The following is a 17,691-nucleotide window of genomic DNA, read 5'->3' as shown; positions in this document are numbered from 1 at the left end:
GAACTCGGGTGGCCGGAATCATTCGGTGTGCTGCGCGGACCACCGAAGTTCAGACCATCAAGGGGAGGGATGAGAGGAAAAAGGTGTCGTCTGCAAACTTTTATTATGTTCTGATCACGCTCTTCTTTCCTTAATAGGCTGAAGATGAAGAGGGCTATAGAAAACTGATCGATCAAAAGAAAGATAGGCGTTTAGCGTACCTTTTGCAGCAGACGGATGAGTATGTGGCCAACCTGACTAATCTGGTTTGGGAGCACAAGCAAGCCCAGGCGGCCAAAGAGAAGAAGAAGAGGAGGAAGAAGAGGAAGGTGAGCACCTGAGTGGCTGTGGCTGAACCGGGGACGTGTGGTTGCCGACCAGTTTTAGGCATGTCTTGCCCTTTAATGAGTACTTCCTACCACACTAGTGGGAGACTTAGATGATTATATCGCAAACATTGCTGATATAAATGGGTTGATGTACTAGGTGTACTAGGCAACATTTTGGAGATGGCGGCATGATGGACAGGATGTATATTTGGCTTGTATTTCCACTGTTTCACCCAGCATTCAGAAACTAAGTACACACGGTCAGTAGAAAAAGGAAAACCATGGGCACAAAGAAATGTTTGCTCAAGTGCAATGCCAGCGAGGCAGGGGACTGCTGAGTTAAGAAACTGGAGTGAAAATGAAGACGAAAATGCTATGTTCAGATTGAAAGGAGCCAGAGGAAGATGGAAGAGATAGCTTTGGGATACTTTTAGAACATATTTCAGCCTGTTTCTTTGGACAGACAGCGATGCCAAGATTGTTCGCTCAGTTCAGCTGCCCCGGTTTTACACTAAGGTAAATGTGCAAGTCAGGGTTTTAGGTCATTACAGAAAACAGTGAATAGTCTTATGTAAAATAATCCAATTTATCATGAGAAACGAAGGGGTAAGATTTAGAACCTCTACTCTGCAGATACTATATCTCAATTCAAGGGTAACCTGTAAATGTAGAGCCTCTTTGAAGCTTAAGTAGTCTGCTAATATAGCTCTCGGTGGATGTTTTGTTTTCACGGTCAGTTCTGATTGGCCCAGGTATAAACATCGACAGGAAGTCTTCGTTAGAATTGTGAAGATTGAGGATTGGTAGCGTTTAATCATTTCTTCTCTGCACTGAATAATTGCACAAAATGTTTTTCAAAAAAATAATTAATTTCATGGCTCCTGAATTCTCATACCTGTTTCATAATTAAGGAGGAGGAATAAGTGATTGAAAAGGCGCCTTCTGCACCTGATTTCTTTAGTATAAGATAGCTTCCCTTATTGTGAAGGTGAACACGGGATGAGTCAGGGCTTGCATTTCGACATTTCTTTGGTGAGGAATACCTCATTTTCTTGTCAAGGTCGCATTATAGACTTTGCAAAATTCCAGCTCCCAATTTCTGACTTAAAGTTGGCACATGGCAAGCAGATAACAATTCTGTCATATTCCATAGGTGGACCCCATGAAATGACCATTTTAGTTTTTCCTGATCCTGAGGCATATTTTGCAGAGACTGTCACAAAAAGGTCACTGTTAGTGTTTTTAGTACTACCATTCGTAGTCTGTGTTTCTTTGTGATTAAAAGCTAATGGCTCAGATATGAGCTTCTGGCTTTTAATTAATGGACTGCTGCAATAGTATTAGATTGTTATATCGTCATAGGCAAAGAAAGATACATGATTGTGTTGTAATGATTATGCCTTTGTTTTTATGTTAATCTGTACAGAGCAGGAACCTGTCAGTATTTTTCCTGATGCTGCCAACACTGCATCATCTGTAGGTTGACTCTCTACCTCCAAACTCTTGCTTTCAGGTTTGCTAATAGCACTTTTTCTGTTTCATGTATTTGCTCAGAAAATATTAACTGAACACTTACTATGATCTAGGCAGGATGCTAGATGCTGGGGGAGAGAGAGTGCAAGTGGTGAGGAAAAGCACTCTTGCCCTCTTAATTAATTAGAGAGAGAGAGACAGACATTAATCAAATATGCACCCAAGTATATAATTATAAACTGTCATGAATGCTGTGAAGGAAGGCGGGGAGTAAAACTGGGACCTGGTTTCCTGGCAAACGAATAATAGGTACCCAAGCGACTCTAGTCTGCCTGGTGGCTGTCTCTGGGCATCTTCCGCTGGTGAGCTCACATGATGGAATGTGCAGAATTATTAGTTTATTAGCAGCCCTCTCCCTCTTCCCTGACATGCTCTCAGGATGCCTTGCATCTGAGCTCCCCCTGCCCTCAGCAGGACCAAGGAGATCAGGCCGTATTTCCTTCCTGGGCCATCTTGCTGGGAGACCTTGGATAAAGAAAGGACAAAAAGAAACTGGGCTCCTTCCTAGACCTTCCTGAAAACTGTCTCATGGGGTTTTAAGACTTAGTTCAGAGTGAGTTACCCAATTTTAGATGTACCTTAATTCAAGTGCAAAGAAAATGGATGCTTTCAAAAGCTGATTATTTGACACTCTGGATTACCTGGAGTTCTTCTTCCCTCCATTAGAGTGAATGATTGAGAGTTGTTTGTTCCAGCTTCTCTGTGTCAGGGAGGGAACCTGCATGTGGACACTTAAAAATTCTGTGCTGTCCCTTTTAGCATTTCCCATAGAAGTGAATATCATGCTGTATCTATCTGCAGGTTTTGTTTTGCTTTTTTTTCTAATTAAGTAAGGCATCCCTAAATCTTTGTTTTGAGAAAGCTTCTTTACTCAGTGAACTAATAGCATTGAACTGGTGGCAACACTTGTAGGACAAGGTACAGGTAACTTCAAGAACTGTGCCGTCAAAGATAAGTATGGTGGACCTTGCAGTTTAATTGGAAAAGGGCTACTTTTTTACTCAGTGTTAAACTAGCGTATCATTTTTTTAAGGAATTGCCCTGGTGTAACAGAGAAGGCCTTTTTCTCTCTTGGGGAGTTGATCAGGTTTACTTGGTATTAGTGAATAATAGAGTGGGTTTCCTTTAACCTCTCAGGACCTTGCTTAGTTTTGCTCTTCTCACCATTAGAGCCGCTTCTATGAAGTATACATTTATAAATCATTCTGAAACTTCTCGATCTCAACCTGGCCTTCCATTAACGCCCTTGAAGTGGAAGAAAAAGAAATAAGCTCTATGTATCTACTTAGGTGTTAGAGGAGGAATAATTTTTCAAGTATTGAAATATCTGATTAGGTGACAGCAGTCTCTGCAGTGTGACAAGGTGAATACACGGTTATGGGTACTTAGCATGACCTGGAGGTCTCCATCCTCTGCCATGCGAGTTCCCTTATATCTACTGGGGGACTCCAGGTTGAAATGGCGTCGTATGCAAATAGGATTGAACGTGCTAACTTACGAAATTGGACTACTGTCTAAAGCACATTGGTACGCAATCTCTTAAATTCATAACTGCATAAGAAAACATAGAACACTAATTTGCTCTTATTCCCTTGTAGGATATTTCATTAAGAGATCTGTTACCCAGTGCTTCAGTCTCTTGATCTGTAAGAAGGTGATAGGAACAGGACCTATAGCCTAGATTTGTTGTGAGGCTCACATAGGAAAGTTTATCTAAAGCACTTAGAATGCTCCCTGGGACATAGTAAGTGCTCAGTAAATATTAGTTGTTTTATCAATCAATTCTGTGGTATAGATGTAGGATCGTGATTGTTGAAATGTGGTTATAGGTTTTTCTGAAAATAAAATCTTCTTTTTCCCCTTACTGTATGTTCTCTGTGGTGTTGAGAAAATAAGTGGCCACCATTTTTTTCTAGGTGAGGATCAATTAGATATTATTAGGTAGAATGTCTTTTAGGACAATGACAGGCTCCTTGGCTGTGGAGGCCTGCAGTGGGAAATGAGGATTTCTTATTTTTGGCAGACTCTGCTTCCCTCTTCCTCCCCAGATCCTAGAAAGAGAATTTTCTAATTATTTGGCCTATAATATCCAAACAATAAGGTATTTCTTACAGAGATTTAGGGTATGTCTTTCCTTAAGCTGTGGTTGGGAGCCCATGCCAGCCCCCTAACCCACACACCTACTGCTGAAAAGTCTGGTCATTTAAGAGGTTCAGCTTCCCCAGCTATTGACTTCAGGCCAAAAGTAAAGTACAAAGTATTTAATCCCCTTCCCCCAAATCTTTCACTGGGGTGTATACCAACAGAACGACACCCTTGGTATTTATTGTGACATTTCTTGGAAACCCATGATACTAATGAGAACGTAGAGAGTCCATGGGGGAGTGCTGTGTCCACTGACTTTTTCGTCATGGTCTTTCTTTCTGAAACTTATTCTGTTCTCTTTCTCTCTCATCAAACACTGTTACACGTGCATCTGTGATGTTTTGGAGGGGGGACCTTTCTGGCATAGTGTATCGATCAGTATAGTGATAGGAAGATAGCCGACAATTAGAGAAAAGCCCCTCGGTATAATTTTCAGTGAAAAGAGCATCAGGTGCAAAGTAGTAATGCTATTGAGGCATTTATTTTAAATTTGAGTGACTCTCCAGTCCTTCTCAATTCTTTTATCTCCTTTCCCCAAAGATGATTAGCTTTTTGCAGTTTGCCTCCACAAGGAGATTTTTGTAGGTGAAAGAAAGGTTCTAAGGCAATCCTGGGCATTTGAGTGTAGTGACTATTGTAAAGGTAGGTGAACACGATGCCATGATGGTTAGATTTATTTGATAAGTTCAGTGTCAAAATGGGTGAAACCAGAAATTTGGATCAAAGTCCAGCTTAACTGGATTGACCAGTTACTTGAGTCAAAATGTTGGAATTGGTTTTCTCTGCAAGGCCCAACTTAAGTAATGTGCAATTGCCTGTTAATTTGATATTCTTGGGTATTTTTTTTATTGCCTGATCACCTATCTTAATGCTCACAGGTCCTCTTAAATGACAGTAAAAATAACCCAAGCGGTTTCTGAAAATCTTAAGTTTCCCTCGAAGCAGAATGAGTCTTTAAGATGCCAACACATTTGAATGATGTTTCAGCATATTATAACACCTGCTGGGGGATAAACTGTGTTCACTTTATAATATAGATTGTAAAATATTTGGTACAAAGCTGTTTTCTTTTCAGAGTGAGGCTGTTTGTGTCCTGTGTTGTGGTAATCTGCATAAAGTACCCCAGTGAGGCCCATTTTCTTGAATTCAGCTTCCACAGGGTTTTCACGTTTGGGGATATCTTTCCCTCCACACAGCGTTGTTGATTATTTTATACAGCCTCTGCAAGGAAAGTGGATAGCTGTGCACATAGCTTTGTTCATGAACATTCCTAAAGGAAGGGTATGAATTGACATCAGCCTTAACCGGGAAGCCAGATTGTCTTTCGTTAGGAGTAATTTGCTTCACATCCGATTCCATAATTACATTCCTCCCTCCCCTCCATGAGGGTAATTAGTTCTCAACTTTTTGTGGATAGGAAGAAGCCAGTACAGAGTTCCTTATTCCTGATTAGTGGATGAACTGCAGTCGGTTTTGTTTTTTTGTGTTTGTTTTAATCAGTGGAAATAAGCTCAGGCATCAGCCGGCAACATTGATAGGATGTGTTTGCAGTCACATGCTACCGATTCACTGTATATGAGATTCTGTCAGGCAGCCGCGGCCCCATCAGCTGCAGGCCATCCCACCAGGTGCTCAGCGTCTGTCCCAGGTTACTCCAATATCGTAGTACCGGTCACAATCTGTTTGGAGTTGACCTTGAGCTACGCACAAAGGGAATTCCGGCAGCGGAAGAGAATTGAGGGTTAAGCACTAGTTTGATGTGAGAATGTGGATTTCTGAAAGCATACCAACCAGAGATTGTCCCCACACTGAAGGAATTCAAAGCATGATGGGAGAACTTGACACCTCTTGCTGTAGAGTAGACTGCCATCTGGCTTCCACCTCCTAGAATAACGTAGCCGAACTGGGTATAAGTACAGGGCACGCAAGGGAAGGTCTCATAGAGCACCAGTTCAGTGAGGAACGTGTGTGTGCTCTTAACTCTTTTATGACTTGCACATATATTGTCACCTAATTAAAATAATGTTAATTGATTGCATGTATGCTAAGTGGAAAGTGTTGTTCTTGGCGCATTCATTCATTCATCCTTCAAATATTTATTTAGTGCCTTTTAAGTGCCGGGACCCCTTGTAGGTATGGGAATACATGAGTGAACAAAACAGACAGAAACCCCTGACTGCGTAACCGTATGAAGCAGTTTTCAGACAGTGCTATAGCCAGTTTTATATAGACATAAAAGAATAGCCCGCGGACTATCACTGATTCTTTTACATTGTGGAAATTGACACCTTCAGTGGATATTACATGTAACACTGGATTGTACATATTGAAATAACGATCCAGCAGCAGCTCTATGAGGTAGGGACCGCTACTGTCCCTGTTTTACAGAAGAGGGAACCAAGACACAGAGACTTGGTCGAGATCACACAGCTAAGTACTCTTGCGCTTAGTGACAGAGCTGGCATTCAAACGCAGTTCATCTAATTCCAGAGCTGACTTTCTTAAGTCTGATATTACATTGCTTCTCAAATTTGATACCAGATAGAAATTTAAAAATTAGTTTAGAGGAATTTAAGTAATGGAAAGGCCTGATTATGAGGCAGTTTTTAGATAGCAGCCTATCTAGTCTACGGCAGATTCACAGAAGAGTATTCTTTAGAATAGTTTTGCTTCTGTTATTTATGGTCCTTCAAGCTTTTTAATGTCCTATTCATTGAAATAGTGATCCAGTTCCACTAGCTAGATATTGGAAAATTGGCTTATTCATGGTCTCATCTGATTTTCTTTGTTGGCCAGATTTGTAGCTAATTTCTGATTTGTATGGAAAGAATGGTGGGATTAATTGACTTTCTCCCATTAATTAAAAGAGTTGCCTGAATATAGTGCCTGAGAATTCCAAAAATGAGATCTTCAGGGAGGCTGGTAGCAGGGACGGCCCCTTTTCTGAGCCTTTCTGCCATTGTTCTCTGGATCCCTAGCCCAGACATAGGGATGCTTTTCCATGATGGTCATTTCTTTTGATCTTGTAAATATTTTCAGTTTGGGGTGACATAAATAGAAAATTAAATTCTTGGGAAATCATAACCAAGGAGAGCATTTCATTTCCTACTCTTTGGTAGAAGTGCTACATTTTTTTATGCCTTGTGTTTTGGCCTACTTATATACATGTATTTTTTGCAAGAAAATTATCAAACAACTATAAAATTTCAGACATTTATGGGAACTGCCCTTCCTCAGTATGGACAAAAGGCTGGATTTTCACCACTAAACATTTTCTGTAAAAGCTGTTTTGTCAAGAGACAACTGAGTTATTTTCATGGGAAGCAAAAATGTATTACACAGTCAATGCCTTAAGTAAACAAAGTGGAGTTAATATTGATTCTGTATCATTATGTATATTTTTAATTAACTAAAGAGCCCAGGGGAGGAAAGCTCATTTTCTTAAATGTCTTGATAAAGGAAATGACTAAAGTTTGTTTGTTTGTTTGTTTTTCTTCTAATCACACCACACAGAATAACTTTAAAATAAGGATTCTGTAAAGGTGATGTTAAGGATTTCACTTGTCGAAGAGGTCGTTATAAATGTAAGAAAGTTTAGACTATCTTGTGTCTCTTGCAGATGAGGCTCTCTCGGGTATGTACAAAACGCGACATAATCCTAGCTTTTCATTTAGGCTGCCTTTGAGACACATAAAGGTTAATGGGCTAAGATATTGGAATATTTAAGAAATGGAAGATGACAGAATTTTTCATGAGATCACAGTATCTGCATCAAATTTCCCCATATACCCACTGTGGAAATACTGTATATTATGAAAGCCAATTAGGTAGAATGATAAAAATTCAGAGAACTCAAGAATTTTGTATGATTTTGCATTTTTATAACCCAAGAGCGGTTCAGAATTCATTCTTGAGGGGACATTTTTAGACAACTTGCTAAGGGAATGGGAAAATTGAGCTGATTACGTCAGGATTTGTCTTCATAGTGCCAAACACAAGGACATTTGGGATTCTGACCCCTGTCCCGATGCTGCCACATCTTAAGCTGTTGGGGTCCTGGAAGACACAGTCCAGCCATCTCTAGTGGGCCAGGCCTGAGTCATACCCAGCTTTCACTGACCCCCTGCAAGTTGCCAATAAAGTACACAGTTCATCTTGTCTCAGAGAGTGAGGAGGAACACAAAGAAAAGGCATTAATTCCTAAGCTTTGTTGGATGATGATAAGCAGTAATGAATTACTGTTGTATACCACCAAGTTGCCATGAGGTCCTTCCTGTACCCACTTTCTTGGTTTACATGTAACATTTGACATTGTTTTGCAGAAGGCTGAAGAGAATGCAGAGGGGGAGGAGTCTGCCCTGGGACCAGATGGAGAGGTAAGGGATTTTGCATCCATTTCTGCTGTGTTCTGTTGAATGATACCCTGCCATACCTTGCTGCACCATTCTCTGTGTATACTGATTTTATTTTGTACTCTGCTATTCTTTTTTTTTTTTAACATCTTTATTGGAGTATAATTGCTTTACAATGGTGTATTAGTTTCTGCTGTATAACAAAGTGAATCAGCGATACATATACATATATCCCCATATCTCCTCCCTCTTGCGTCTCCCTCCCTCCCACCCTCCCTATCCCACCCCTCTAGGTGGTCACAGAGCACCGAGCTGATCTCCCTGTGCTATGAGGCTGCTTCCCACTAGCTATCTATTTTACGTTTGGTAGTATTTATAAGTCCATGCCACTCTCTCACTTCGTCCCAGCTTCCCCTTCCCCGTGTCCTCAGGTCCATTCTCTACATCTGCATCTTTATTCCTGTCCTGCCCCTAGGTTCTTCAGAACCATTTTTTTTTTTTTTAGATTCCATATATATGTGTTAGCGTACGGTATTTATCTCTTTCTTTTTTTTTTTAACATCTTTATTGGAGTATAATTGCTTTACAATGGTGTGTTAGTTTCTGCTTTATTACAAAGTGAATCAGTTATACATATACATATGTCCCCATATCTCTTCCCTCTTCATCTCTCTCCCTCCCACCCTCCCTATCCCACCCCTCTAGGTGGTCACAAAGCACCGAGCTGATTTCCCTGTGCTATGTGGCTGCTTCCCACTAGCTATCTATTTTACGTTTGGTAGTGTATATATGTCCATGCCACTCTCTCACTTTGTCACAGCTTACCCTTCCCCCTCCCCATATCCTCAAGTCCATGCTCTAGTAGGTCTGTGTCTTTATTCCTGTCTTGCCCCTAGGTTCTTCATGACCATTTTTTTTTTCTTAGATTCCATATATATGTGTTAGCATACGGTATTTCTTTATCTCTTTCTGACTGACTTCACTCTGTATGACAGACTCTAGGTCCATCCACCTCACTACAAATAACTCAATTTCATTTCTCTTTATGGCTGAGTAATATTCCATTGTATATATGTGCCACATCTTCTTTATCCATTCATCTGTTGATGGACACTTAGGTTGCTTCCATGTCCTGGCTATTGTAAATAGAGCTGCAGTGAACATTGTGGTACATGACTCTTTTTGAATTATGGTTCTCTCAGGGTATATGCCCAGTAGTGGGATTGCTGGGTCGTATGGTAGTTCTATTTTTAGTTTTTTAAGGAACCTCCATACTGTTCTCCATAGCGGCTGTATCAATTTACATTCCCACCAACAGTGCAAGAGGGTTCCCTTTTCTCCACACCCTCTCCAGCCTTTATTGTTCGTAGATTTTTTCATGATGGCCATTCTGACCGGTGTGAGGTGATACCTCATTGTAGTTTTGATTTGCATTTCTCTAATGATTAGTGATGTTGAGCATCCTTTCATGTGTTTGTTGGCCATCTGTCTGTCTTCTTTGGAGAAATGTCTGTTTAGGTCTTCTGCCCATTTTTGGATTGGGTTGTTTGTTTTTTTGATATTGAGTTGCGTGAGCTGCTTGTAAATTTTGGAGATTAATCCTTTGTCAGTTGCTTCATTTGCAAATATTTTCTCCCATTCTGAGGGTTGTCTTTTGGTCTTGTTTATGGTTTCCTTTGCTGTGCAAAAGCTTTGACGTTTCATTAGGTCCCATTTGTTTATTTTTGTTTTTATTTCCAACTTCTCTAGGAGGTGGGTCTAAAAGGATCTTGCTGTGATTTATGTCATAGAGTGTTCTGCCTATGTTTTCCTCTAAGAGTTTGATAGTGGCTGGACTTACATTTAGGTCTTTCATCCATTTTGAGTTTATTTTTGTGTATGGTGTTAGGGAGTGTTCTAATTTCATTCTTTTATATGTAGCTGTCCAGTTTTCCCAGACCCACTTATTAGAGAGGCTGTCTTTTCTCCGTTGTATATTCTTGCCTCCTTTATCAAAAATAAGGTGACCACATGTGCATGGGTTTATCTCTGGGCTTTCTATCCTGTTCCATTGATCTATAGTTCTGTTTTTGTGCCAGTACCATACTGTCTTGATTACTGTAGCTTTGTAGTATAGTCTGAAGTCTGGGAGCCTGATGCCTCCAGCTCTGTTTTTCTTTCTCAAGATCGCTTTGGCTATTCGGGGTCTTTTGTGTTTCCATACAAATTGTGAAATATTTTGTTCTAGTTCTGTGAAAAATGCCATTGGTAGTTTGATAGGGATTGCATTGAATCTGTAGATTGCTTTGGGAAGTATAGTCATTTTCACAATGTTGATTCTTCCAATCCAAGAACATGGTTTATCTCTCCATCTGTTGGTATCATCTTTAATTTCTTTCATCAGTGTCTGATAGTTTTCTGCATACAGGTCTTTTGTCTCCTTAGGTAGGTTTATTCCTAGGTATTTTATTCTTTTTGTTGCAGTGGTAAGTGGGAGTGTTTCCTTAATTTCTCTTTCAGATTTTTCATCATTAATGTATAGGAATGCAAAAGATTTCTGTGCATTAATTTCGTATCCTGCTACTTTACCAAATTCGTTGATTAGCTCTAGTAGTTTTCTGGTAGCATCTTTAGGATTCTCTATGTATAGTATCATGTTATGTGCAAACAGTGACAGCTTTACCTCTTCTTTTCTGATTTGGATTCCTTTCATTTCTTTTTCTTCTCTGATTGCTGTGGCTAAAACTCTAAAACTATGTTGAGTAATAGTGGTGAGAGTGGCCAACCTTGTCTTGTTCCTGATCTTAGGGGAAATGGTTTCAGTTGTTCACCATTGAGAATGATGTTGGCTGTGGGTTTGTCATATACAGCCCTATTATGTTGAGGTAAGTTCCCTCTATGCCTACTTTCATGAGGGTTTTTATCATAAATGGGTGTTGAATTTTGTCGAAAGCTTTTTCTGCATCTATTGAGATGATCATATGGTTCCTCTCTGCTATTCATTTTTAAGTAAAAATAGTAGTACATTAGCATGGTAGAAAATTAGAATAGTATGAAAGGGTACACTGAAAAGTAATCTTCCATCTCAGACTGCCAATCAACTGATACTAAGTTTCTTATGTACCACTCCAGAAATTGTCTGTGCACATATAAGCATGTGTTTATGAATATACAGAATGTGGAAAAATCTTAAGTGATTCTATAATTACATTTTCCCCATCGATGATACAGAAGCAGAAAATATGACCCAGTTTCCTTCATTTACTTTGAAATTTCGTAACTGTAAGCCAAACAATTTGCGTATTTGGTAGCTTATTTTTTGCCACTTTCTGTAGGCTTACCCTGTAGCCTCTATTTGTAGATTCAGCGGCGTATTTCTAAATTTTATTTTCTAGTATTTCCAATATTCTGAATCACGAGAATACAATGATTGATTTATTGGATGTTTTTTTCTCTGAAAACTCAAAAGTTCTTGGCCAGTGATTCGCACGAGCAGGCATCCCCCCCCCCCCCCCCCCCCGGAGCGAACAGGATGGGAAGGGCGTTTGTTTCAAACTTCCTTCTCCTTTCACAGATTCTGATTAATCTGCCTGGAGGATTGGGGTGGGTGGAGGGTTGTCTCTTCCCCTTCTGGAATTGCAGTGCACACGAGAAGTATTATGAATGTGAACAGCCTGGTGGCAGGAAAAAGGTTGAAACCACTATTCTGTGCAGAAATCTCTTGAACAATAAATGTTACTTAACCACTATAATTCATCACAAGGAAAGAAAAGATCGGGATAAATGTCTAATGTGTAAGAAACACTCAGTGGGCTGTTACGGGGGAAGAATACTATATATTAGAGCACTTAGAAACAACTCTAATTTGTAAAAACCCACCCTTACTTAAGCATGCCTCACATCAGTCTGTAACTAACAAGCACACAGGGAGAGATTTAACGTGTTAGTGTGATAGGTCTCTTATCTCATGTTATCTCCTGGGAAAATAAGCTCCTGATCTTGGGCCTGTGACATACACTTTTGTTTTAATCTTAACACATGTGTTTTCTGTTTGCTGAAGTGGGCAAAGTAGATGTCTTACCTGGTTTGTTTTGAAATAATGTTCTGATTACATTCTGCTGTGCTCATTCAGTGTTTTTGCCAAAGTTCTAATTCCAGCTACAGTGATTTCCAGTTTTCTTTGAGGCATGACACAAACAATAAAACAAGCTGCATTATAATAGTTCAAGATAATGGAATATGGTTTTTCCAAGGGAGATGGTAGCGAATGGTAGATTTCCTACTTTATCGCGTGAGCCTGTAGATGACCTTCTACGTTAACAGGAAGAAGCGTTGTCTTGACATGCAAAGTAGCGGTGTTCACAACCATTGCTTCAGCACACATAAAAGGAAAAACTGTCTGGAGTAAGCCTTCTCTTTTTTGTAAGGTTGTTTTTGTGGATAATTGCTAATATATTGTTTCTTATTCTGACAGTGCTTTGTTAAGGGAGAAGGGGGAAAGAACCAATATTTGGGGGGAAGGAGGTGGTCATTTCCTATAAGATATTAGAAGATAACCTACAGTATACTGCTTTTCCTATCATTTTAATTTAGCTCCAAATGAGAGTAATTTAGAAAAAATTCTTTGCAATTAATGGGTTGCCTAAACGTCTCACCTGGGGGCCTGCTCCTAGAAGTACAGTCACCCTGTTATCAGTAGCATTCATTTGCATAGGATTACTCCATTTTTAGGCCTTTTTAAACAGTTTGTTCTCTGAAGTAGGTTAAGCACAGCCTCTGCAGTTTCACTTATTCTCTTAATTTTCTGAGCAAGCCGTATTTCACTGAGAGTCTAATAACGAACTTCAGCTCAGACTTGGTCAATTTGCTAGATTTCCAGTGAGCAGAGCCTTTTGCTTTATCACAGGGCCCCATGGTTGGGCTTGGCACCTGGTGGTTTGGTTTTGGATAAATGACGTTGTTTCTGCAGAAGCCAAACCAGCCATAATGAGATGATACAAGTTACAGTACCTTTTCCTTTTTTTCCATTATTCTCTCTGAAACCATGACTTTGCAGTAGTCCTTATCTGGAGGGGATTATTTGGGGGTTGGGGGTTCTTAGCTGCAAGTGACAAAAATCAACTCTGCCTGATTTAAGTAAAAGGGAACATATTAATAGGATATCGGATGAGTCATCGGAACTCTGGAAGCCTGGAGAAGCTGGCTGGGGACTGCGCTATTATTCCAGTGATACGTTACCGTAGTGTACCCTACAGCCGCTTAGTGAGGACATGGCCAGCCTCGGGAGTGGGCACAGCCAATACCACTGCACTGGCACTGCTGCCGCTGTTGTCTGCCCTCCTACCAGTGTGCCTGTTGGCCCCCGCTTCCTTCTAGGTCCTAATTCAGAGCCTTGGTGAATGAGCCCAGCTGGTGGAGCTTAGGTCTTGTGCCAGTTCCTTTGCTGCAAGGGAGGCTGGTGTTTTCAGTTTCTTTGGTAGGAGGTGACCTCCCACTTCCCACCAGAACTCATCAGGGGATGAAATTTCTAATCGCGGGAAAGGATTTCAAATGCTGGGCAGCCAAAAGGCCGAGAAACATCCAGCACAGAATTGGGAGAATGTCTTAACCCGAAGCGGTGTTATGTCTTTTCTCCTTTCTAGCCCATAGATGAGAGCAGCCAGATGAGTGACCTCCCTGTCAAAGTGACTCACACAGAAACCGGCAAGGTCCTGTTTGGCCCAGAAGCACCCAAAGCAAGTCAGCTGGATGCCTGGTTGGAAATGAATCCTGGGTATGGCACTAAAGCAGAATTATTGGTGTTCTTTGACTTTTCAGGTTTTTGTGGTCCTTGTAGAATCTGGGAACTAAAATAGCATGACCTTTGCTGAACTGCTTAAAGTTATTACCTGCGTTTGTATATAGAATGTGCCATATATTTGTGTATAAACACACACACACACGCACACACACAGTTTTCTGATTTAAAAAGCTAAGCCTCCTCTTCCTTCCCACTCCTTTTCTTGTAGTTACGAAGTTGCCCCTAGATCGGACAGTGAAGAGAGCGATTCTGATTATGAGGAGGAGGTACGTATATATCTCTGTTTGGAGTTCACTGGCTGGAAAGTTCACGGGGAAGCACCTGTGTCCTTCTGTCTCTTCGTCCTCCAGTTTTGGCCATCGGGTGACAGCTGAGGCTGAGGGTTTGACAGAGCTTTGCTGGTGCCTTGCCTAGTAGCGCAGTGACCTCTCGGGGGCTCCTGGCGAATGTGGAAGCTTGGTGAATTCTAAATTTATTTGAAACCAAGAAGAGAGAAGCTGGCATTAAATTGGAGATGGTAGAAAGGTCTTCTGAGGAAAATTGGAGATGGATTACTTGGGGAAAGGCAATTCCATGCTTCTAAGTCATTTACACTGAGGGTTAACAGCCTAAAAATGTCTGAAGTTATTTAGTCCTTGGGCCTGTTTGAAGCTGTAAGTGTGGAAACTTAGACCAAAAGGGCAGCATGCACTTGGTTTAATGGGTTAATTGATCCTCTTGGGTTTTTTCTTTAAATGTGATTCTTCCTTGAATTCTTTGGATATACTTGTTAGCCGCATTTGTCAGTCTTTTGGAAGGAATACTCAATATATCCAGAACCTAAAATGGGAATCTTGGATACTTTTAATAGAAATTAAGGAATAATAAAGGTATCTTTTAGATCAACTTTAAAATCCTTAACAATTACAAATAGAAGGATTAAAAGATTATTATCTCCTTTATTAGAGCATTGTTAGCGTATAGTCATTAAATCTGGTGTTTACCAGTGTAGGGGAATCTTGGTTCAAAGAATGCCATGGCCAGAGCAGAGCAGCCTTACCAATAACAGCTCACCAGAATTTTAAGACCGTTGTTATTTTCTTCTGTTTTGTGGACCTGTGTTTTCTAAATTAATCTACCGTGGACACTTACTGCTTTTGCAAAGAGGAAAGATAATAGAAGTTACTTTTTTTTTTTTTTTAGAAAAAAAGCATGCTGTTAACAAGCAAATACTTTTGGAGGCATGCTTTATTTTATTTTATTTTTTTTAATAGGCTACTCTTTCTCTGAGGTACTTGAAACTTACAAAATCAATTTTTAAAATGTCTCTTGTTTACTCGGATGAATGGGCCCATAAATTCTTCCGTCGGAAGAATCTTCTCGTTGAGTCTGAGAGCCAGGGAGGGACAGAGGTGAGGTAGAGAAGGCTGCTCAACCCACAGGTGCCCTCCTGAGACTGGCAACTGCAGACAGCTCTAGAGAGCTGGGACTAGAGTGAACTCTGACCTGGGGGTCCGGAGACCAGGTCCCCATCTCATGGCGAGTCATGTCCCCCCTCGGTGCTCACCTGGATGTGAAAGAGCTGTGCCAACTCCTCAGTTTACCCCTTGTGGCTCAGTGATCTGTGGTCATAGATTTGATTTTCAACATTACTATCATGTCAGTTTGTATTGATTCATTCAAGCCTGATGGAAAAGCGTGGTTCTCTTTAAGCCTACTTTTAAAGGAAATTCTCCTGGATCATCTGGAAAGATTCAGCCTTCAACACCAGTGGGTAGTAGTGGGCATTATGGATATTGAGTGAAGCTTTTCAACAGGCCAGCAGAACGAAGTACACAGTTGCGAGGTGGGGAGGTGATGAATCCTTTGCCATGTTATTGACAGTTTTAATCTAAATAGCCTGAAATGTGGGCTGTGAAGTGGCCACAGAAAGCACACACAGAAGGCCATGTGCTTACAAGCTCCAGTCTCTCCACTGTGAAGACATGTGGGACCATCAGAGGCCCACTGGCATCATCAGAGACAAGGACAATACTTAAGATCCCTTCAGTTGGCTTTGGAGAGAAGGGTATAGAAGGTCACCAAGTTAGCAAGAGCAGATATGGTCTACAGGACTCTCTGATGACCAAATAATGATAAATATCCATCTTTCTGGCATGATTTTTACATATTTATTCTTGGGAGCAAGGGTTCCAGGGGATCCTCAGAGGGTTCCTTTTGTTCTTTCATTCAGTGATGTAAACAGCGATGGAGAGGTAGGTATTGCCTGGTGGAAGTAAGGGTTAAGTTTACGTCCTCCCTCAGTTGTGTGCACCTCACTTGTGAAGTAGAATGCTATTCACTCTCTTTTCAGAAATCGCCAAGCCTAGGGATTCCCTCGTTAAAACGGAATCACCCCCATATCTTTGTTCCTTCCCCAGGATGAAGAGGAAGAGTCCAGTAGGCAGGAAACTGAAGAGAAAATACTTCTGGATCCAAACAGCGAAGAGGTTTCCGAGAAGGACGCTAAGCAGATCATCGAGTATGTGTCTCTCAGAGTTTTGTCTCTTGCAGATGCATTTCGTGAGGGTTGCGCTTTATGGATTTTCTTTTAGAGAAGTTTGTCTAAGGAAGGAAGCCGACCTCACGCCCATGCTCCCCCCGAAACGCCGCCGTCAGAGGCCACCAGACTGTCCCACTGCTCAGCTCCCCCCTTGTGCCCTCCCCCACTTCATGACTTCCTCGTTCCTGGGCTCCTCGCGTGTCACGCGCTTCCGTCCCACGTGGAACCTGCCCCTCCAACTGGCTGCCTTTCCCGCCTTCCTTAATGGTGCCAACACCCGCCCAGAACCCCAAGTGAGAAACGTCCTCGTTGCAGTAGCTGCTCAGCCACTGATTCCCCTACCCAGCTGTTTTCTTTTTATTAATTAATTAATTTATTTTTGGCTGTGCTGGGTCTTCGTTTCTGTACGAGGGCTTTCTGTAGTTGCGGCAAGTGGGGGCCACTCTTCATCGTGGTGCGCGGGCCTCTCACTGTTGCGGCCTCACTGTTGTGGAGCACGGGCTCCAGACGCGCAGGCTCAGTAGTTGTGGCTCGCGGGCTCTAGAGCGTAGGCTGAGTAGTTGTGGCTCACGGGCCCAGTTGCTCCGTGGCATGTGGGATCTTCCCAGACCAGGGCTCGAACCCGTGTCCCCTGCCTTAGGTCTCAACCACTGCACCACCAGGAAAGCCCTACCCAGCTCTTTGCCTGTGTAGCTCTAGTGTTAAAATAAAACTGTGGTGAAACACTATGCAAAATAGAACATTTTAAATTGATGAGATTAAAAAAAAAAAAAGCAGAAATAGACATTCTAATATTTTCTCCTTTTATTCCAGGGCTGTGTGCCCACTTCAGGAACCTTTCTTTTATTCATCTGCCCCCAGTTTCTTCACTGAAGGTTTTCAAGACCCCCCTCAATGGCCCCTCACTGCCTGTAGAATAACTCAGTAGTTGGTTAACAAGACACAGAAAATGGAAGACGACCTCTCCTCTTTCCTATCTCTTTAATGTCACCTTTGGCCTCCCTCTCACCTGTCTTCCAAGTTTTAGGCGGTGTTCTGTGGATAGGATTTATC

The 17,691-nt window shown here is 41.4% G+C and overlaps 1 protein-coding gene across 5 annotated transcripts in view; it reads left to right on the top strand.

Moving 5' to 3' along the window:
* SMARCA2 (SWI/SNF related, matrix associated, actin dependent regulator of chromatin, subfamily a, member 2) overlaps positions 1-17,691 on the top strand; it is a 172,761-nt gene that overhangs the window by 44,759 nt on the left and 110,311 nt on the right. For all 5 annotated transcript variants that reach the window (XM_029203354.1, XM_029203350.1, XM_029203351.1 and 2 more), the window contains 5 exons: positions 138-308; positions 8,309-8,362; positions 13,960-14,090; positions 14,326-14,383; positions 16,517-16,617. In XM_029203354.1, the coding sequence (XP_029059187.1) occupies positions 138-308; positions 8,309-8,362; positions 13,960-14,090; positions 14,326-14,383; positions 16,517-16,617 (515 nt within the window). The remainder of the gene's footprint in view (positions 1-137; positions 309-8,308; positions 8,363-13,959; positions 14,091-14,325; positions 14,384-16,516; positions 16,618-17,691) is intronic.

Source organism: Monodon monoceros, unplaced genomic scaffold (genome assembly GCF_005190385.1).
Source record: "Monodon monoceros isolate NGI ecotype Baffin Bay Population unplaced genomic scaffold, NGI_Narwhal_1 Super_Scaffold_5, whole genome shotgun sequence".
NCBI lineage: Eukaryota > Metazoa > Chordata > Mammalia > Artiodactyla > Monodontidae > Monodon > Monodon monoceros.
Note: the sequence above shows the minus strand (reverse complement) of the source record. Positions and strands in the feature narration are given on the sequence as shown.